This window comes from Petromyzon marinus, chromosome 10 (assembly GCF_048934315.1).
Source record: "Petromyzon marinus isolate PM22_M1 ecotype Great Lakes invasive population chromosome 10, UKy_Petmar_22M1.pri1.0, whole genome shotgun sequence".
NCBI lineage: Eukaryota > Metazoa > Chordata > Hyperoartia > Petromyzontiformes > Petromyzontidae > Petromyzon > Petromyzon marinus.
In genome coordinates, this window is record NC_133676.1 from 14,136,576 (window position 1) to 14,159,270 (window position 22,695).

Genomic DNA, 22,695 nt, shown 5'->3' on the forward strand with positions numbered 1-22,695 from the left:
CACGACGTTTCGACTGCAACACAAGCAATCATCATCAGGTGTGAAAACCACAGCAAGAAAATGTTAAAAAAGTGGCGTTTTTTTTTTACGTTAGCACCACGGAGAGCGATTTGACAGTTTATTCAGAATGACGAGTCCATCTATGTTCGGAAAAGAGGAGGGGGGAGACGAAAATAATGGATGCGGTCTGAAAGCCACCGTAAGCGTGAACAATTAATTAAGACCCGAAATGGTTTATCAAATCATTCCAATGATTGCTAAGCCAGAATCCATCTTCTCGATTTAAATAATCTCTGTGTTTGTATATGTAGATAGCCTCATGAACGAATAATGTGTTTGTTTACCCAGGGAAACAGTACCTAGCTACATTCATTATATATGTAGAATCCCCCTTTGGGTGTTTTTTTTCAACTTTATTTTCAATATTACATTGGGTTTGAGTATTATAATTAGCACAATCTGCATATCAAACCATTACGGATGCAATCAAGAAAACAAGTTTGTGATTGGAGAGGCCCGTGCAGGATGAAGAAAGACGAGTTATCAAGAGAGGCATTGAATGGGCATTCCTGAATCCAGATGATGAGATACTGTCAGAGCGGACAACAGTTGCAGGATATTGCAGAGATATTAACAGTGGTTGTGACGTGAGATAACATCAAATGCAGAGGCTGCGATTGCCTCCTGATCTCGACTTTGGGTCTATTATGTGACTACTCGATTTTCACAGTGGTGGGGCTGCACAGCTCTCCGATACGTTTTCTGGTTGCAACCACTTCTTGTTCTTTCAGGACGGAATCGTTCCTCAACAAGTCTCAGCAGCACGTGGAGTGAAACACCAGCAGAGGCATGCCAAGCAACACTTGGTAACAACAGGAAAACACAGTAGGGCAGCTGTCAGGTTACTTGGCCTAAGGGGCTGCTGCTGTAGCTGCTGATGATGTCGCTGCTGTTGCTGCTGCTGATGTAGCTGCTGCTGCTGATGTAGCTGCTGCTGCTGCTGATGTAGCTGCTGCTGCTGCTGATGTAGCTGCTGCTGATGTAGCTGCTGCTGCTGCTGATGTAGCTGCTGCTGATGTAGCTGCTACAGTAGCTGCTTCTGCCGTAGCTACTACTCAAGCTGCTGCTGCTGCAGCTGCTGATGATGATGTAGCTACTGCTGCTGCTGATGTAGCTGCTGCTGTATCACTCACGTATCGGTGGGAGCCGTCGTACTCGCACCGCTCGATCTTGTCGAGGGTGGCATCGGAGAAGTAGAGCTTCTCTGCTCGATGGTCGATGGCGAGCCCATTGGGCGTGCGGATGTTGCTGCCCACGATCACCTGCACGTTGGCTCCCGAGAGGAAGGAGCGCATGATGCTGGGGCTCAGCTCGTTCCAGTTGGTCCAGAACATCAGGCTGGGTGCACGCGCACACACACACACACAAAGACAACAATGCCCCCGTATAGCCTAAACAAACTGTTGGGGCAAGTGCTGTTCGAAAGCATCTATGAAGGCTGGCATGGCACACGAGGGGGCGCGGGGGGGCGAGCACCACGCCCGGCCGCCTTTGTCTCCCGAGCGGCGATGTTTACACACTGCACCAGGCACTCATGTGAGGCCGAGTCGACCTAGGGGAGGCCCAGGCCCAGTTCAGATAATCGCGAGTGGTATTGGCCATGAGTAGGAACCGAACTCGTGTCACCAGGTTCATAGCGCAGCGCACTAGCGGCTACATGACCACTCTCTACACGCACACACGCACACACGCACACGTTAAGGTGCGCACGGAAATGAAGGCACAAGCAGCAGAAGCACCGTACTTCACGTGCACAGCGTGCAGAGGCACATGTGGAAGGCGGTGCACGGAGCCTGTTCCAATATTGGAATATTGGAACAGGCTCCGTGTGTGCTCTGTGCGCCAACGCACAGAGCACACACGGGCACCGCGTGTCACGGAAATTGCGTGCACAGCACGCACACCTGCACGAATTGAAAATGTTGAATGTCATAGGGGAATCAAAATACAGTGTCCGCTGTTAATTATCAACTGTAAAAAAAATTCTGGTTTCTGCTCATTGCAATACGGACAGTTATGGCTAAAAATATGCATGTCAGCAAGTTTAAAGTCCCTGGCTGGATTTCACTGGGCCAAACGTGCCAATGTTAACCCTCATATGTATGTGTACCCGCGTACATCAACAGGCGGAAATAAAACCACTATATCCCGAGAAAACAAAGAGAGCAAGACATAAATATAGATTCTCGCTAGGTTTTCCATTTCAAAGGGTAACATCTTTCATATGGCAACAAACATGATGACCAGGTGGCTCAGAAGTCAGAGAGCATGGAGCTTGAATCCCTGAGATGCTGGGTTCAAATCTGGGCAGTAGCCCGTGATTTGAACCCAGGTTCTCAAGTGTAGCAGGATGATGGTCGTCTGAAATTTATATTTGGACTTCATTTTGATAAATTACCATTCTGAAAATTTAAAATATCATGTTTGACTTCTCACGCGATAGACATTTCTCTCTGCAGCAGGCCAGATAGGAATTGCTGACCCCTCGTGTAGATGAGACGTCGGTTTAAGATATTCCGTTAGTAGTTCTGTGATATATCCTTCCACAGACCATTCTCAAGCACGGGGTTATGCAACACTATCCTTGAGCTCCAAATGTGTTTTTTTATCACCTCATGACATGACACTGATAGCACACTCATAACACACGCATAACATTCAGGAAAAATACAAAAACAATACTTCAACATTTCAAAGCGGGCAATAATTTGTGTTCAGTGTAAGAAAGTGCAACCCCACTCAACACAGATTCTCAAGTGATGCTAGCGCTGCTGGACTTTGATCTTGTTTGACAATGCTGCTCGACTGTCCACAGTGTTTCACTCAGGCAATCTGCTGTACACACCACAAATGAACCACAATACCTTGCTGATCTCGTCAAGGAACATAAATCGTCACGTGAACTCCGGTCGTCCTCTCAGCGGCTTTTGGCTCGCCGTCGAACAAAGAGGGTCACTGCATCGCGCGCTTTCAGATTTTCAGATGCGCTTCTGCAGCTGTCTGGAACGCTCTTCTTTGCGATATTAGGAAACCACTGAAGATATGCACTTTAAAATATATATTTCTTTAGAACTGCTTGTGTTTAGTTTGTTGTCCTTCCTCCGCACCTCTGATGAGCAGAGTTGGCTACATACAGTACGAAAGAAGTTCAACATGCATACATACATACCTTTCTTCATGTCTACATATACCGTAGTCGTACGTAATTCCCCCCACCTCCCCCACAATCCCCCCTCCCATACTCACTTGAGGCATTCGTCCATGACAAAAGCACGTGGGTGATCGTCTGCTGACATGGTAACGACGGTTTCTCGGTCGAAGGCGCCAGGTCTGGCCTGATCGACCGTGTGGCGTGTGATGGTGGACGTGGTGTAGCTCGTCCAGTAGAGAGAGTCCCAGCCCCGGTGGTAAGCCAGCCCCTCCACAGAGCCCACGTCTGAATGCGGGAGGAAAACACACCGGTTAAGGCGCAATATAAATCGCGTCGAGATAAGATGTACCTGTGGAATGACTCGTACGCATAGGTGGTGGGCCGTGGCCTCCTGGGTGCTGGCACGCAAGGCACTGCAAGCAGCGACTCGTGGCACACTCACTCTCCACGATGACTCTTCGGCCAGTTCCATCGTTGAAGAGCTGCTGGATGTTCCCAAAGTGGATGTCGCTGAAAAAGATCCTGCGCCGGCGGTAAGGGACGCCACCCGAGGTGGATCGTGGTCCCGAGCCGTAGTCAAAAGCCAGCGCGATGACGTTCTTCATGTGCTCCGGGTCTTCAAAGGGCCGCACCTGGCGCAAATCGGAAAATCGGTTTTCCATTTGAGAAATTGACAGCAACAATTTTTTTTGTATGTATTCCGGCACCGAAGGATGAGCGCGTCGTAAGCATAATGAGTACATTCGGTTATTAGTGCAATTCTAATGGCACAGGGCTATCACCGAAGGTACGACATTTCACAAATAGAGTGTGCAGTTGTTTGACAGTAGGAGGGGCGGATGTTGCCCGTGCATAATCCCAATGGAGTAATTTGCAGGTAACTTTTCAAATTTGGCAAATTTTAGACCAAGACACCACAGTCTACTATTTTCGAATTATGTAATAGGATCCTTAAACTTCACTCTGAAGCAAGCATATATTTTGCAGTTAATACACCTGCAGTATTAGCCAGGGGGGCCTGACCGATTTGAACCTCTGCGATAAGTGCCTACCTTTGGGCTATGTCATGACAAATAATAAAAAAAAAACTGCAGATGTAAGATTGCAATGAGGATTATGGTTTGCCATTCTTTTTGCATGTCAGGGAATGCATTTTCTTCAGCTGAAAAAGCATTTATTACATTGGGAAGCGAATGGCTGATGAAAGTAATTGCATGCACTACATGTGACCTTTGATCTTCTGAAAAAAGCAAGGTTGTTTAACACCGAGATATACATATATTTTTATTAAACCATCTTTCCAATTATTATGCCAAGAATGTCATGTAAAACAATTATTGCACGGAATTTTTTTTTACAGCAATGAAGTATTATTTAACTATGAGAAACCACTTAAACCACATTCTATCCTTTGTATAAAATCTGGAAAGCAAATAAATGATACCTGCAAAGCTTAGAAATTATGCCCATATTTGAGCCAAAGCACATGGCTATAAAATATATATACAATTAATGTAAGATGTGTATTATGCTAAATATAAGCAAACATACACATCTACATATTACACACACTTTCATAGCTAACAGTTAAGAATCTCAAACGCATTGGCTCCCAGTCAAGAGGTGGCAGACGATCGTTCACCTTTCAAAAGAGCAATTAAAAGATACAAAAAAAAAACCACCCACACATTAAAACTGTGGCGTGGCGAGGGAAAGTCTGCAAAGACTCACGTGAAATCCTCACCGCCGCTCACACCGTTATCGACTCCATTACAGAAATACCGAAGTTAATGAAAGCGTCAAACAAAAGACCCCCGGGGGGGGGGAAGGGGGGAAGGGGCCGCCGAACACGCACCGGCGCGTTCAGATTGAGCTCGTCGAAGAGGTGCACACTCTTGAGGATGGTCCGCTCCGAGTAGAGCAGGTAGCCGTCGTAGTCACGGCACGAGACGCCGTCCTCCGCCAGGAGGCCGTGGGCGCACGCGCACATCCGGCGGGCCTTGCCGCGGTACAGGCACAGCTGCTGGCAGCCGCCGTTCTGCCTGGCGCAAACGTTTGTGCCTGCTCGGGTGGAATGGTGGGTGGCACGGGATGGTGGTGGGATCAAACGGCGTCAACGTTTTCGACGATACATTGGCCAATTGGAATCCGTATCTTTGTAAACGACGTGCTATGGTGACCCGACTCCCACCCCCCCCCCCCCCCGCAAAAAAAAAATATACGGATCATGTTATGCACACTAGCCAGGCGGGCTTGGATGGTCATTCTAAATATTATTGTCAAGTCAGCGATGTGTTTATTGTCTTGTACTGAATGATGGGGATGCTGCTGAAGTGTAATGGTTGGCTCACTGGGATTGCAAATCCAGAGGTCGCAGAATTGTTCCCCTGGTGTGGCAGTTGAAGCAATGGGCAAGGTTCTTACATACTCCCCTGCCTCTGTACACACCCAGCAGTATAAATCGGTATACCACAGTTAGCCCGTTGGCAGATCGCGTGTGGTAGGGGAAAGTGTGGGCACTCCCACGTCTTCAAAGAACTCTGGCCAGTGTAGACGAGGTCGAAAGAAAGCCTCTGTAGCCCTCCCTCTAGTGGATGCTGTTCTGCCAATCATTGGAGTGACCAAGACATTTCTGAGCTGGACCTTTACCTCTTACTAAAAAGGTTTTTTTTTAATTTCATATTGCAAAGTTTAAACTTACTGCTGGGGCAGATGGTAAAATTACTCCCGTGGCACTAAAAATAACAAGCATATATGTTTGTACGTAACCGTCTAGTAAATAAAACATTATGCAAAGCAGTAAATGCAACATCATGAAAATTCTAAAAAAAACGTAATTACTGTTGTGCAATCAAAACGAAATGATAATACATCAAGGTGGTTTCGAGGAAAAAAAGGATATACTGGCCCAAACAGGCAGAACACAAGGACATTGCAATGACAGTCTGACCAAAATATACGAGTTAATTATTGTTTCCGCTGATAACCCTTCATCAAGATTGAAGACAGCAGTATTAGCATGTTCTATTAGGTATGTCCTTTAAGGCATGTTCTATCCTGCAGCCATTCTGTTCGAAGGGTAATGAGAATTGGCTATATATATTCTTGGTTCTTTCGGTAAAGTCACGTAGAAGGGAAACAATAAAAGAATAAAAATATAAAACAATACAATTCTCACGACGTTTCGACTGCAACACAAGCAATCACCATAAGGTGTGAAAACCAAGGCAAGCAAATTTGAAAAAAGTGGCGGTTATTTTTAACGTTAGCACCACGGAGATCGATTTGACAGTTTGGATGCGGTCTGAAAGCCACCGTAAGCGTGAACAATCAATTAAGACCCGAAATGGTTTATCAAATCCTTCCAATGATTGCTAAGCCAGAATCCATCTTCTCGGTTGAAATTGTCTCTGTGTTTGTATATGTGGATGGCCTCATGAACGAATCTCTCATGGTAGCCAGATGTCTTGCAGAGAACCTCTGTCATTGTATTCATGATTTAGGACTGGTACATTTTAATTATTTGTTCACTAGTGGGAGTTCTACTGTGCAAGTCTCAGATGCAGCCCACTGCCTCGTCACCACCATGATATATCAAGCCTCTTTCCTTTTAATATATTCAGTCATTACCATGGATTTTCATAAATGATGCAGCTAAGTGTGCCTCATTCTCTAAAGCAATGAAGAAAATTGCACATTATATGCGGTATGCCCATCAGGCTTGTGACAATAACAATATATGGGTAAAATATTGGATATTCAGCACAAGAACTGGTATGAATTCAGCATGGCACACATTATTTAAATAAACTCATTAAATCCATATGAAAGAGGTGATGGGATCTCTTTCATTACTACATATCCAAATTAACAACTCATAAAATATGCCAATTAGAGAGATGCTTCAATTTATTTGAAGCTGCATAAAATGTAGCAGTGCAAATGCTTGATTTTGTGATTCAAGATTCTTAAAAAATACACATCGTCCTATATATTAAAGGGCAAGAAAATCACTCAAATACAATATCAACATTACTCTGACATTGTCCCATATTCAGTATTTAAATTATACCACCAAAATTATTGCAATTGTTACATTTACTCTTCAAAACCATCATGAGGTGGATGAGGATATCAGGAGAGTTTGCAATTGTGGATAAAAAAAAGACTCAATTCAGCATTAAGCGCAATCAAGCAGCCATTCTGCTTAAATGGCCAATACCAAAGGTCATCTTTATAAGTCAAGCAAGAAATAAATCAGAGTATACAATCTGCCATTACAAAGCTGATAAGTGGATTGAAGCTGCCTCTTTCTATTTGACATTCTATAATAACCATATACTATGTGACCAGGTGTTTATACATATTTATGTGCATGCAATCATCAATCATATAATGTCAAAACTAAGGTAACTTGAGACCTGATTAAAAATGTGATATAAAATGAATTACTATGGCGAAAAATAGGGCTTATTGCATTTCGGCCCACGTTAGTAACAAATAACGGTTGGCCAAGATGTGACGGATCTAATTTGGTAATATGATATGGAATTATGAGCAATCAAGGCATTCAGTGAGAGAGATATATCTATACACATACATGTATATGCATAACACTGCATGGCAATTGAGGAAGTACTGCATTGTACCTGATTAGTAAGTGATAGAGTATTATGCATGATGTGTTTGCGATGTTAACCAAAATGGGATGCAGTGGGTGTGTACGCATTCAGTAATGGATTATACATATGCATACAGTAGTAATTGTGCTGCAGACCATACTGAAACAAATGCCACATTAAATCAATCGTATTGTCACCTTTATAAATAATGTATTTCAGTAAGGGGTAAAATAGAGGCATAAACTGATATATAAATATCACAATGAATGCCACAAAATGTTTGTGATTTTTAAAAAAAGGAATATTACTGTTATTTGGTTACCTGGATCACCACTGTACGATACACAGCAAGTACCATGATTGACTCTTTTCTGTTCACAATTCAGTGCATTTCCACGTGTAGCAATTTTATCACATTTTAAACTGCCATACTTTTTGTCCCATGGAGTTAACACAAAATCCAGTGGAAAGCTTGTGTTGTGACCGAAACGTCGTGTTTTCTCTTATTTTATATTTTTTGTATCTACGTGACTTTACCGAAAGAACCAGATAGTATGGACTCCTGCAGTCACGAAAGCTTCAAATCAAGATTAAAGATAACATATTTTACATTTCATTTTACAGTGAAGATTGTTTTTTTTAGATATTTAGTGTGGTATTGCTACTGGGGTTGTGGGATTTTAAAATTTCATTCATGTTTCGTGAAGGAATAAAAAACAAATAGGAAAATGTTTGGGCTTAGAAATTATTTTCCTCCTCATAAATTGTGATAAAGGTCAGGCATTACCTTTTTGTCTCTCCTTGTTGAAGACTTTCACATCCTTGAGTTGCACGCCAATACCCGTTCTCAGAGCCACCACATCTGTGGCATTTTCCTTGCTGCCTCTCTTGATGGAGCCATTAGCATGGGTCCTACAAATCAATATAGTAGACTGGATGATCCTCACACTCTCACCGAGCCAACTTCATTTCAACGCCCCTTTTCGTGCCAGTAAAACACCATAGCCCACACAGCGCAGCCTCTATTCAACAGCATATCAATACAGCTGGCCAGCAATAATACAACATTAAGTGTAGACTGTACACACTTACATCGCATGGGAGATCAAAAATAATAATAAGAAAGACTACCAAACTGTTTCAGTCACAATGAATCAATTCCATTTGTGTGTGTACATGTTATGTGGATTGGCTAAGACACTGGGAAAAACGGCTGCACAACATACCGCATAATACATTTTAGTAGTGCAGTATATTGTATGTGCGTAAAATATTCAAAATACATTTCACGCGATAGCTGTACCCATGGCTCAGGTGGCCTTGACGATGCACAAAAGCCACATTTATATTGTGCAAAAACTACTTGTTGTGACAGCTATCAGTGGCCCATAACATGACTCACTGGGCTCAGCTTAGCCACCTCGTTTTTTCAGTGTGCTTGAGAAATGCTAAATGGTATGTGTGATATATATATGGATTTGGGGAGCAGTAATGCAGTGGTTAGCTGCGCTACGAACCTGGCAACCCGAGTTCAATTCCCGCTCACAGCCGATGATCTGAACTCGTCCTGGGCTTCCGCGAGGTCAACTAAATGAGTACCTGGTGCGGTGTGCAAAACATGGCCACTAGGGAGACAAAGGCGGCCAGGCGTGGTGCTGGTCACTCACCCCCCTTCCTGTGCCATGCCATCCTTTATAGGTGCTACTCGCTAATAGCACTAGCCCCAACAGTCTGTCACGGCCATACGGGGGAGCTTTGTCTTGGTTTTCGTTATATATGGATTAGCTTTAGCCCAGTTGCCTCCATACGGTGTGAAAGACGATCAAAATACATGCATACATACAGGTGGACATGAGACCTCTCAGCAGTCATTATTCAGAGGTAGCGCTACCTTGCCACCAGAAGGGATGGGTCTCTATGCTTGAACACCCCTGTCCCATGCCTACAATGCTGCGTGTGCTCGCCTCCCGCAGTGCTGCATTTCGCCCACCCCCATAGAGCACGTCATGAAGTGGTGTCTACCCATTTTTTACAATGATAACAGCACAATAATGTAATTCACATTATTATTATTATTATCATGCTGACATTATGTAAGAAGATTGATTCGTTGTTTTGCAACGTACATAATAGAGTCTAAGCAGCTTAATGCGAGATCCATGCGGAAATTATTTATTTTATCAGGTAAAAAAATATCATGGAAATGAAAGAAATCTGCATGCTAATAGAATTTATAAAAATGAGCTTGACCGATGTATGCATTTGGTCAAACCAGTTTACGCACTGTGTATAATAAATAAACCCAGTAGCAAACAGATATCGACTACGTTGCTGATAAATCTCTGCCCGTCTTTGAAAAAGAGGTCAGGGTTTGTTTACCGATCACTCCAGTAGATGTAGTCTCCGAAGACAGACACGGAGAACATGTCCATGTTGCTGGTGGACAAAACGACCTCGCGATTCTCTCCGGTCTCCAGGTCAATGCGCTCGATCTTGTCTGTGCGGGCATCGCACCAGTACAACTTGTCCTCCTGTCCAGTTGGGACGTGAGAGGAATAACACACAGCCATTTTTGGGACAGAACATAAGAAATCCATATCTGTAGGCAGTGACAAATTATTACAAAAGAGCCCAACACTGGCAGTATTCAAGCATGCGAGTCTAAAATTCGACAAATTGGTCTTCTCCAATGTTAGGGGGGCATTTTTTGACGTTGACACCGCATCAATGCTGGCATTGACGCCACTGTGATAATGCCACCGCAGGTGCTAAGAGGAGGGAACCTTTTCGACTGCAGAAAAATAGATGATCTGAATTCAAACGTACGTTCAGTGTGCTTCAATAATGAAACCTTTATGAAAGAGACAGAGTGAAAAACAAGAATTATTATATGATTATGCTTGGTTGCCCAGAAAATCCTCACAGTATCTCAAGACAATTTTTCAGGGCAGTACTGCCAAGTTTTCAACGGAAGGGGCTATGTAGCTGCGTGTTTTCCCAATTCAGTAATTTACATGTAATGTTTAATCATTCGCATGTTTGGCCAATACCACATATTATGTTTTTTTGCCAATAAACCTAAAGGAAACCCAGGCAGAACAGGGGGAGAACATACAAACTCCACACATAGAATGGCGCCCAAGCCAGCAACCAAACCAAGGGCCTTTAGCTGTGATGCACAAGTACTACCAAAACGACACCCTGCCGTCTAATTAAAGTCACCGCGTGCAGCTCAGCATGTAAGGACACACCGACATTTTTTGGTTTTACTGCTGGATCCGTCCGTGCTGAAATCCCAGTCGCCAATGTCAGCAGAAAGCCCACAGTAAATTGGCAGCTACGTGCCCCCTCTAGCCTCCTCCTCCATGAACATGCCACCAAGATCGGCCACTTGCGTGCATCATGCAGATTTATAAGCGGGGGGGTTATTTAATTATTTAGAAACGACCATTTCAAGTGAGGATGTATAAATTATACACGCAAAATGGCCATTAGTCTATGCCGCCTGACAGGGCGCTTAATCACAGACCTGCTCAAGCATGTATCCACAGGGCAGAGCTGTCCTGACGAATTCACATTCGCAAGGCGCTAACTCTGACGCCAATGCAGCAGTTTGTAGAGCACAAGCTCCATCCTCCGAAATGCTCAGAAATGAGCGATTTCAAATGAAAGTCAACAGAGGTGAAAACATTGTAAAACAAAATCTACAAAATAAAGGTTTTCATTAATAAGCTCCTACTGTAACTGGGTGTTAAAGGGAAATGGAAAATTGATCTAGGATTGAAGAACAGCTGTTGCCTGCTGCCTGACTAATGCCATTTAGCTTAACTATGACTCAGATCGATAAATAAATAAGCCAGTAAATATACAATTAACATGCAGACTATGAATTTGTAACGCTCCACCAATATCACCTGAATTTCTATGCTCTCTCTTTTTTGCGGATTCAATGGCGTACAGTGAGGGAAAAAAGTATTTGATCCCCTGCTGATTTTGTACGTTTGCCCACTGACAAAGAAATGATTAGTCTATAATTTTAATGGTAGGTTTATTTGAACAGTGAGAGACAGAATAACAACAAAAAATCCAGAAAAACATGTCAAAAATGTTAGAAATTGATTTACATTTTAATGAGGGAAATAAGTATTTGACCCCCTCTCAATCAAAAAGATTTCTGGCTCCCAGGTGTCTTTTAATCAGGTAACGAGCTGAGATTAAGAGCACACTCTTAAAGGGAGTGCTCCTAATCTCAGCATGTTACCTGTATAAAAGACACTTGTCCACAGAAGCAATCAATCAATCGGATTCCAAACTCTCCACCATAGCCAAGACCAAAGAGCTCTCCAAGGATGTCAGGGACAAGATTGTAGACCTACACAAGGCTGGAATGGGCTACAAGACCATTGCCAAGCAGCTTGGTGAGAAGGTGACAACAGTTGGTGCGATTATTCGCAAATGGAAGAAACACAAAAGAACTGTCAATCTCCCTCGGCCTGGGGCTCCATGCAAGATCTCACCTCGTGGAGTTGCAATGATCACGAGAACGGTGAGGAATCAGCCCAGAACTACACGGGAGGATATTGTCAATGATCTCAAGGCAGCTGGGACCATAGTCACCAAGAAAACAATTGGTAACACACTACGCCGTGAAGGACTGAAATCCTGCAGCGCCCGCAAGGTCCCCTTGCTCAAGAAAGCACATATACATGCCCGTCTGAAGTTTGCCAATGAACATCTGAATGATTCAGAGGACAACTGGGTGAAAGTGTTGTGGTCAGATGAGACCAAAATGGAGCTCTTTGGCATCAACTCAACTCACCGTGTTTGGAGGAGGGGGAATGCTGCCTATGACCCCAAGAACACCATCCCCACCATCAAACATGGAGGTTGAAACATTATGCTTAGGGGGTGTTTTTCTGCTAAGGGGACAGGACAACTTCACCGCATCAAAGGGACGATGGACGGGGCTATTTACCATCAAATCTTGGGTGAGAACCTCCTTCCCTCAGCAAGGGCATTGAAAATGGGTCGTGGATGGGTGTTCTAGCATGACAATGACCCAAAACACACGGCCAAGGCACCAAAAGAGTGGTTCAAGAAGAAGCACATTAAGGTCCTTGAGTGGCCTAGCCAGTCTCCAGACCTTAATCCAATAGAAAATCTGTGGAGGGAGCTGAAGGTTCGAGTTGCCAAACGTCAGCCTCGAAACTGTAATGACTTGGAGAAGATCTGCAAAGAGGAGTGGGACAAAATCCCTCCTGAGATGTGTGCAAACCTGGTGGCCAACTACAAGAAACGTCTGACCTCTGTGATTGCCAACAAGGGTTTTGCCACCAAGTACTAAGTCATGTTTTGTAGAGAGGTAAAATACTTATTTCCCTCATTAAAATGCAAATCAATTTATAACATTTTGACATGCGTTTTTCTGGATTTTGTTGTTGTTATTCTGTCTCTCACTGTTCAAATAAACCTACCATTAAAATTATAGACTGATCATTTCCTTGTCAGTGGGCAAAGTACAAAATCAGCAGGGGATCAAATACTTTTTCCCCCTCACTGTACGTGTGCATGCCGAACTTCTTTCGCACCGTACGTAGCCACGATATTTACTTGAGAGATTACTGAAGAATATTGAGAATTAAAAGCACTACCTTTAAAATAAAATAATAACTCTTTGCTTCGCTTGGGGAGACTGACCTCATAATCGACAGAGATGCCATTGGGCCACGCGATGCTGACATTGACCAAGACAGTGCGCTCCGTTCCATCCAAACGGGATCTCTCAATGCGAGGGTTCTGGCCCCACTCAGTCCAGAAGAGGTACCTATCAAACATCGGATAAACACGTCAGTGCAATGTCGAGCCTTTTACTACAACTCACAAATAGATCACAACGTTTCGGGCGCAACACAAGCATCCGTCATCAGGTGAGAATGCATCCTTTTGAAGCTTTCGTCACTGCAGGAATCCATACTCTTTTGGTTCTTTCGGTAAAGTCACGTAGGTAGAATATTAAATAAATCGCCACGTTTCGGGCACAACACAAGCGTCCATAATCATCAACTGATGACGGACGCTGGTGTGAGAAAGCACCTGAAGACGATGGCTTGTGCTGCTATCGAAACGTCGTGATTTATTTTGTTTTATTTCTACCTACGTGACTTTATCGAAAGAACCGAAGAGTATGGATTCCTACAGTCTCAAGTTAAACGTTCATAACAATAAAACAAGATAAGGTCCAGTCGCATACACAGACACATACAGGACTAATTCCAGTGCACTGTTACATGGCACACTTTTAAAATCCTCATCGCAAATTTCTGAAGGGGTGGATAATGAGAAATTCTCATGAATACACAGAGATTAAATATTACACTGGAAAATGATAGCTTTACAAAGTATAGATTGCTAGAGGGTACTGTGAGTAGTATATTAATATCGCAGGCTCTATTATTCACAATAACAAAAAACATAATTAAAAAATTCATAGATCATAGATTTGTCACCAAAGGCAGTTCATATTCTCACACAGAACTAAACAATAAATTCACAGCAATACCAGGCATGTGCATCGTCATAGATGGAAGGCACAGTCGCATGCTATTTACATCTTTGCTCCAATGTATGTATCTATAGTGGTATCTTTAACATGTCTCCAAAACTATTTCAGTGACAATACTCATGCATATAAACGAAACATCTCATTACAGGCTTTTTACAAATGAAACAAAACGCTTTTTTGATAAACTGATTGAAAAGATTAGACTTAAAGATGTTGTTGTACATTATATATTTTCCTTACCAATTTATTTTATATATGTAGCAATCATTTTGGGCTCACTTTATGTTGAAAACAATTGTGCAATGTTTAATGGTAGCTTTATATTGAGAGTAAATATAATTATGCACTGCCGTGAAGAATTATGACAAATACATTGAATTAAGCATCTATACAATTTGCCCAGAAGTATGGCAGGCACAAACAAATACTGCTGTAAAACAACAATCCAAAAGGCCCAACGGCTAATAGATTAAAATGTATTTCTATTTAGAGTGTGTATACTTCATTTGAAGCAATACACATGTTGTATAATATAACACTATACATACAAAATATTAGTGAATATAAGTAGGCATTATATTAAAACTAAGGTTTATTTCAACAAAAATGTCTAATTGATGCATATTTATTTTGTATACAAAAGTATAAACATGGGACCAAAAATAGCCTAAACATAGGTTTCCTGAGATACTCCTGTGCTATGAAGATGTTTATTTGCTCTATTGAAGCATAATTGGCAATCCAATGTGACTATTCCATACATTTAACGTGTTCAGTGGTGACATATTGTTTTAGATCTGCTGGAAAAAAAATGTGTTATTGTAGAAAATAATAACACATTCTTGGTTCTTTCGGTAAAGTCACGTAGAAGGGAAACAATAAAATAATACAAATATGAAACAATAAAATTCTCACGACATTTTGACTGCAACACAAGCAATCATCATCAGGTGTGAAAACCACAGCAACACAATTTCAAAAAAGTGGCGTTTTTTTAACGTTAGCACCACGGAGAACGATTTGACAGTTTGTTCAGATGGACGAGTCCATCTATGTTTGGAAAAGAGGGGGGAGACGAAAATAATGGATGCGGTCTGAAAGCCACCGTAAGCGTGAACAATCAATTAAAACCCGAAATGGTTTATCAAATCCTTCCAATGATTGCCAAGCCAGAATCCATCTTCTCGGTTGAAATTGTCTCTGTGTTTGTATATGTGGATAGCCTCATGAACGAATCTCTCATGGTAGCCAGATGGCTTGCAAAGAACCTCTGTCTTGGAGAAGTCAATGTCATGTGAACCTACTGAATTATAACAGTGATCTGTCACGGCCGAGGTGTTGGTCGTACCGTGTTTTAGGTCTGCTTTGTGTTCACGGATGCGGTCCGAGACATGTCGTTTGGTTTCTCCAATGTAACTACTACCACAGAGGCAACTTAGTTTGTAGACGCCAGGGTACTGTATGTCCGGAATCACATATTTTACAGATGGAACCAGATCACGGATATTATGTAATGTGTTGAATCGGACCTGGATCTTGTGTTTATTCAAATTTTGGAGATCTTTTTTGTGATTCCCGCAATGTAGAGAAAAGTGATGGTTTTGAAAGGCTCCACATAGCCGACCTGCTCTAGACCAATTCCATGACCACATCAATTTCATACACCCAGTCATCAGATTTACCATGGAAGTCGAAAAAGATGGCAAGCTACCTTTTTTAGATGTCTTAATAAAAAAGAGACCTGATGGTTCAATGAGCCATCAGGTCTCTTGTTTTATATTTTTATTATTTTATCGTTTCTCTTCTACGTGACTTTACCGAAAGAACCAAGAATATGAATCCCTGCAGTCACGAAAGCTTTAAATCAAAACAACAACAACCTTGGCATTTATAGTTTTTTTTTTGTAAATTTGCCCGAAATATTATTCGGCTACGAAGGTAAGAAATAACAGCCAATGCATTTAGAGAACGCACAGTGCAGTACATCCACTCGCTGTAAAGGTGCCAATGCGTTCCCTCACCCTTTATCTGGGTGCACGGCGATGGCCCGGGGCTTATCCAGCCCCTGCGAGATGACCACGTAGCGGAAGGAGCCGTTTAATCTGGCCACCTCAATCACGTCAAAGCCCTGGTCAATCCAGTAGATGTTTCCTAAGCACACAGAGGCATGCAGCACCCGATGGTTTAACATAAATATCACATTTGCTTTGCGGATTTGTTTTCAATGTTTATTCAATTACCCTGAGCATGCGAATTCCAATTGGAATGCAAATGCTCTTTTTTCAGTGGTGACCTGGGTCATGTGGGGGAACATTTAAATGTACTTTATTTACCTACGTGGAAAAACATTGCATTTAATTTTTAATTATGTAAGTGTAAATAGCTTTTAAATGAAGGCAATTATTGTTTGTACATATTTTTTTTACATTTCATTTTGTAATGTATTCTATAACAAATTTCACACATTGGGCTATACATGTAAATGGTACCCCACAGGGTGTGCTGAATTAACGTTGCAGGATATCACACTATATATTTATAAGTTACCAGACAGCTGTGGAAAATGAAAGATCAACTCTGTCAAAAACAAGCTGCGATGCAAAGTACACTGAAAATTAGGCCTCAGAACCTTGTATTTAGCGGGAAAACGCAGATACACCACGTTTATTATACTGCTACATACTGTATTCCATACCTCACATTGATAAATACCAATTATCTTTACTGACTGTGGATTAGATTGCCTGTGCCTGAGGTTTATGGACTTTGGAGGATATCTTTTGTCTCAACATTCTAGATTAATGAAATCAATTTTGTGCCCATTCCTTATGGTGACTATTTTGGGCAGAATAATTGCAAGTCTAAAACAACACCAATAACAATCACATACAAATGCTCAGCAGTGTAAGATATTGATAGCTGGAATGTTGACCTAGCAATCCTAATGTTTAATTTAATATAAAAAAATACTATAACAATGTTGGTATCACGCAGTATATAAATTGTGTAATGCACAGACATCATTTATATAATTGTATAATACATGTTTAAACAAAAAGCACCTGCACAATAATGGAAAGATTTTCAAATGCGTCAACATTTACCAATTATGTTTGTGCACAAAAAGAAAGAATAGTACTTTTTTACCAAAAAAACTAGTCACTGAACACACAGGCAATTGGGCATTGAGTCATCTTCATCAATTAGGATTAGGTATAGTATTTTCGAATCAATTATAATTACTGTGAATCAATTGGATTTAGATTACTCTGATGAAAAAAAAAATCTTTTTTGGAATGAACCTCATCTAAAGTAGGGCTCCAAATGGGAATTCGGCAGGCTGGATTTATTATCCCTCTCCATTACATTGCCAGACATTGTGATACTTTCACTGGGGAGTCTCATTCAAACAGGATATTCGATGTGACCTACATCAGACAGGATTACATGTCAAAATAGGTAATAATGTCGAACAATGCAGTTCTAACATCACACGTGGTTTAAAAATTCATGTGACTGCATGCAAGAGAACCTTTAGCTACAAAATGCTCGGCGATCCTTTCAGAGTTATTTGAATATATTAAACATATAAATGCATACATACAGATTAACGGTGGCCTTTAGGCATTAGTTGGAAATCACATCAGTTTTATTAAAAAGAGAAGTTTGGATTTCAATGCCCTTCTGCTGTGTTTCCAGCACTTGACTAGTCGTTGCAAAGTTGTGCGTTTATATCCCGGCGAACAGATCAGCTCAACCACATTCATCCATGGGGGGTAAAATCAATGCCAGTTTGTCGCCGTGGGAATTCCACAGCTGCGATCTGCCGGGCTGCAACAGAAATGTGGAATTTTTACTTCTTGCTCAGGACCCCAGATGGAGATCGCATCACCGACGAGTGCAGCCTTCCACGCACAGCCTGGCAGTATCGCTGCAATCCATACAGCGTCCACTGCCGCCTTGGATTGATTGAAGGACCTTAACATTCAACTATGACATCTGACATCGATACAAACTGTTGCTTCCACCTCCCCTGCCCCCAACGCGGTGCCCCGAATCCTATACAAAAGAAGAAGATCGATGGAGATTAGTTCCACTTCTATTTTGCTCGCTTGCGAAGGAAGAAAGCTTTTGCTTTTTCTTTCGCCGATTGACCACTTCCCCCCATGCCCATTACCGGCAATCCAGTCCACAGCAATTCCCTCCACTCTTCCCAGGCCATTGGTGATGATGTCCTCTCTCCAGGTCTGGTCTCGCTTTGCACGGTGAATGCTGCTTAATCCCATGTCCACCCAGTAGATTGTATCGTTGCCTGGACAGAACATTGACACACTGCACTGATACATAGGTCCAATTGAAGGAAAGAAACATATCTATTGCAGGTAGCATGTCTCATAATGGTTGTCCATAACACAAAAAACTAAAATTATTTTGAGAATAAACATGTACAATTTGAACCGCATAGTTGATATGATGGTAGCATACAAAGTTAATAAACATGCTGCCGGTGTATGTGTGTATATATACTTATAAATGTGTAGTGACATAATGGGTCACTACGGCGCTGAGCACCAGTTACTGAGAGGGGAACTGGGAGTGTAGTAGCCCTACTCTTTGGTTCTATTGGGTAAAGTCACGTAGGTGAAAATAAAATAACAAAAAATCACGACGTTTCGGCCACAACACAAGCGGCCTTCATCAGGTGAAGGGATGAGAGCGGACAGTCTCGTCCCTTCACCTGATGAAGGCCGCTTGTGTTGTGGCCAAAACGTCGTGATTTTTTGTTATTTTATTTTCACCTACGTGACTTTACCCAATAGAACCAAAGAGTATGGATCCTAGCAGTCACGAAAGCTTTAAATCTAGAATTGTAGTAGCCCTCTCTGCCAGCAGGGGACGCTATGTCATGGAAAAGGCTCCCTCGGGGGCATGGTTCTGGTGGCTGGCGTAGAGGGGGCATCTGAGGACGTAGCAACCCGGTTGGCTGGCAAGGGCACGTGACAGGACAGGGTAAGGATGTGGGCCAAAGGTGACAGAAGGGACACGTGGTGTATGGCCCAGAATCTTCTGGTGAGTTCCAGAAGGAGGCGTGGCCGAGGGCAGAGCCAGGCCACGCTGGGGAGCATAAAAGGGAGGTCCCGTGGTCCCATCGGGGCTGTCTGCTGGAATGGAACCCGCCATGCTACATCCTCTCCTCGGTTTCCGGTCTTCGTGCTTGGCATCGTGGGTCAGGCAGTTTGCCGACTGACCTGACCCGTTTATAAAGTCACCCCGTGGTGGTTACCGGTTATGTAGTTACCCCATTGTGGTTACTGGCTATGTAGTTACCCCATTGTGATCTTAGAATTAACGTGTTGCCTCCTGAATTAATCTCTCAAGTGAACCCGCTACATATGTATGGACTGAGCTAAAACTGCCATCTAATTATAATTCTTGAATATTGGATTATATATTTAGGTCACCCTGTAACATGTACAATATCGGACTGCTGTGCATATATATAACAACGATCAATCAACGTATTTGCTAAATAACAGAAACATTGGAGAGAAAATAAATCCCATATTTTTTTCACACCTGCGATTAGCCCCGCACCTCCGATTAGCACAGTTGGCTATGTGTGGTGCAAAAGAAGCTCAACATACATACACACATGTGCATGCAAATACTTTTACTGTTCATATTTGCATGTGTATGTGTGAACAGTGGTGCAGTGATCAATACACTGCACCCGGTGGCCTGAGTTCGATTCATGACCATGGCTAACATCATTGACGATTATCTAAACCGGTCCCCGTGCATCCCCTATGCCAGCTCAGCCTCATATAAGTATATGGTGAGTTGTGTAAACATCAGCACTAAGACAATTGTGACCAGGGCATAGTTCTGGCCATATCACTTACTCGTGTACCATGCTAGCCTTCATAATTGCTCGCTAAGTGCACTTGTTCCAACAATCTGGTTTGTTTTTGTATGTGTGCGCGAGCGTACGAGTACATTGGCGTGTTGAGTCGAACATGCTGACCTGCATGAAAGTCAATGCCAACAGCGAGGGAGGTGCCGGATATTGGCACCAGGGCATCTGTCTTATCGGCTGGGTCCAGGGGGATGCCACGGATGCCTTCGTGAACGGAGTACAGCAGGAAGGCTCCGATACCTGCTTTGCATGGACACAAAGCACACTTCAAACCACCTGACCCTAACATGGGAAGCCAGAGAGATAACCAGATCATAGAAAACAGTGGGAGCAGATACATCAAAAGGGAAGACCAGGACTCACAGTTGAAAAAATAATTCCCGTCATCTCTCCTTGGTCAGTAAAATTAAGCGTGCCTGATAAGCCGCACCGCATTCTGAAACAGTGAACGCAAGTCATCTTTTCTGAGCGTAAAGGCACCATCACAGGAACATGGATTCTTCTACAACCTTGTGCCCCCAGAGGTGAAGCAGTGGCATGAACACAAGAAGCCGAGTTCGCTTCTCAGCCACGGTTAACACGAGTGTTGAGTGATAGAGACCGGCTCCTGGGTAACAACTGCTTCACCAATCCACACTGAACGTGTGCGGTTAAGTATAATAAAACCAATGCCACGGCTGACACGGCTTGGAGAGACCTTCATCCAGCAGTGGCTTGGCAAAAGGTTGAACGTTATTATTTTGACTTAATTTTAGTGTTCAAATTCAAATTGGAATCCTCAAATAAATAAATTATACAAAAATAAATATATAAATGGATAATTTCTCGATTGTACTGCACACAGTTTGTGTTCACTCTCAAGAGGGGGAGAATGATTTAGAGGTACGGGAAACCACAGACAAGTGGGAAGGCAGCCAGAACCCGTGCCACCAATTGCCCAAGCTCTGTGGGTCCTACACTGGGATTTTGGCCAAATCTACTCATGAGCTTGTATACACGGGGGAGAAAACCAGAATAACCTAGCTAAAAACCTATACGTGTGAGGAAGGGTAGCACTCAGCTCCTGTAGAGATGAAAACAAATCAAATTGCTGTCCTTAAATGCCTTGGGGCGAGGCAGCAAATGGCGACCTCGACCCCCACGGGTAAGGAGGGAGAGCCGCGAAAAGAACTGGGTGCGACGCCACCAGAGCCCGCGCTGGATCACAGCGCCTCACAACTGGTGATGCAATGCAGCCTAACCTTCGCAGTTGCGCTGGTCAGCCTGCAGGTTGTAGCCGGCCGTGCAGCGGCAGGTGGGCACCGTCTCCGAGCGGGGCAGGCACAGCTGGGCACAGTTTCCGTTGTTCACGCTGCATGGGTTCGTGCCTGGGGGCAAAGGTGGTCACAACATGCCCCACGTGTTTTTTGACTTCTGCCAGGAGGTGGGGGCAAGGCGGCCCACGTGAAACGAAAGCATAACGCGCGCATTTGGTGATCAACAGCGGTTCGGTACATGTGGTGTTTGCGCCGTTAAAATAACGTAAGGCCATTCTGAAGGCGCTGTGTTTTTCGTGCCAATGGGGGGGGGGGGGGCGATGCTGCTATGTGCTTAAATGTTTGCTTTGAACTACGATGGCAGTACACATTGCCTACTCTCTAAAAAAAAATGTGATGGGCTCTTTAATGTCCACGGTAAAGGAGGTAGAACGTCTTGTTATTGGTTAATGTACCAACAGCATTAGCCAGAGCGGCCGCTGGTCTGGAACCAGAATCCTCAAGACGCCTCACGTGGCAATCGCGCTACCGTTTGGCCATGTCACCACCCGCTCCACTGGGATGTTAGGTTAATTCTTTTCCTTTTCTCGATGACATTGCAATATATTAACCCAATCTCACTTGGGCTGTAGAAACAAAAGGTGCTTTGTCTTAAGAACTGTGATATGGAACTTAATGCAAGGAAGCTTAAAGCGACAAAGTCGTCGGACTTGTGTGGACAAAATTCAACTTGTTATGTAAACAATGTCCGCTTAAATAATGTTTAAATAATTCATTAAGTTTGCCTTTCTAAACTTAAAAATATAGAGTACGATATGGATTACGTCATCCACCATTTGGTTTTAGGAAACAGCTAGGTAGTACAAATTGGCAGGAATAAAAAAAAATGTAATCACAGATTTAGTTTCATATCCACAATGTTGTTAGCATATTTGGCAACTACAATATAAAAAGGGAAACACATTAATTATTGTAAACACGAATATAAAACACATTCTATAATTATCAATCTTCAAATAAGATAAACGAGCATTTGTATCATCTGTAACGTACAAAAACAAGATGTGGGGTGCCATGATGGACGAGTATAAAACTGAACAACACGATTACCTTAAAACCACGAAGAA

At 42.8% G+C, this 22,695-nt stretch overlaps 1 protein-coding gene across 10 annotated transcripts in view; it reads right to left on the bottom strand.

Moving 5' to 3' along the window:
- Window positions 1–22,695, bottom strand: part of LRP1 (LDL receptor related protein 1) — a 313,912-nt gene that overhangs the window by 63,765 nt on the left and 227,452 nt on the right. For 6 of the 10 annotated variants that reach the window (XM_032951129.2, XM_032951127.2, XM_032951131.2 and 3 more), the window contains 11 exons: window positions 21,554–21,679; window positions 20,421–20,555; window positions 18,573–18,707; window positions 16,417–16,546; window positions 13,531–13,657; window positions 10,213–10,364; window positions 8,621–8,745; window positions 5,067–5,275; window positions 3,654–3,843; window positions 3,307–3,496; window positions 1,194–1,398 (listed from right to left, as the gene is read on the bottom strand). In XM_032951129.2, coding sequence (XP_032807020.1) covers window positions 1,194–1,398; window positions 3,307–3,496; window positions 3,654–3,843; window positions 5,067–5,275; window positions 8,621–8,745; window positions 10,213–10,364; window positions 13,531–13,657; window positions 16,417–16,546; window positions 18,573–18,707; window positions 20,421–20,555; window positions 21,554–21,679 — 1,724 coding nt within the window. The remainder of the gene's footprint in view (window positions 1–1,193; window positions 1,399–3,306; window positions 3,497–3,653; window positions 3,844–5,066; window positions 5,276–8,620; window positions 8,746–10,212; window positions 10,365–13,530; window positions 13,658–16,416; window positions 16,547–18,572; window positions 18,708–20,420; window positions 20,556–21,553; window positions 21,680–22,695) is intronic. The other 4 variants (XM_032951130.2, XM_032951128.2, XM_032951126.2 and 1 more) reach the window with 3 other exon arrangements.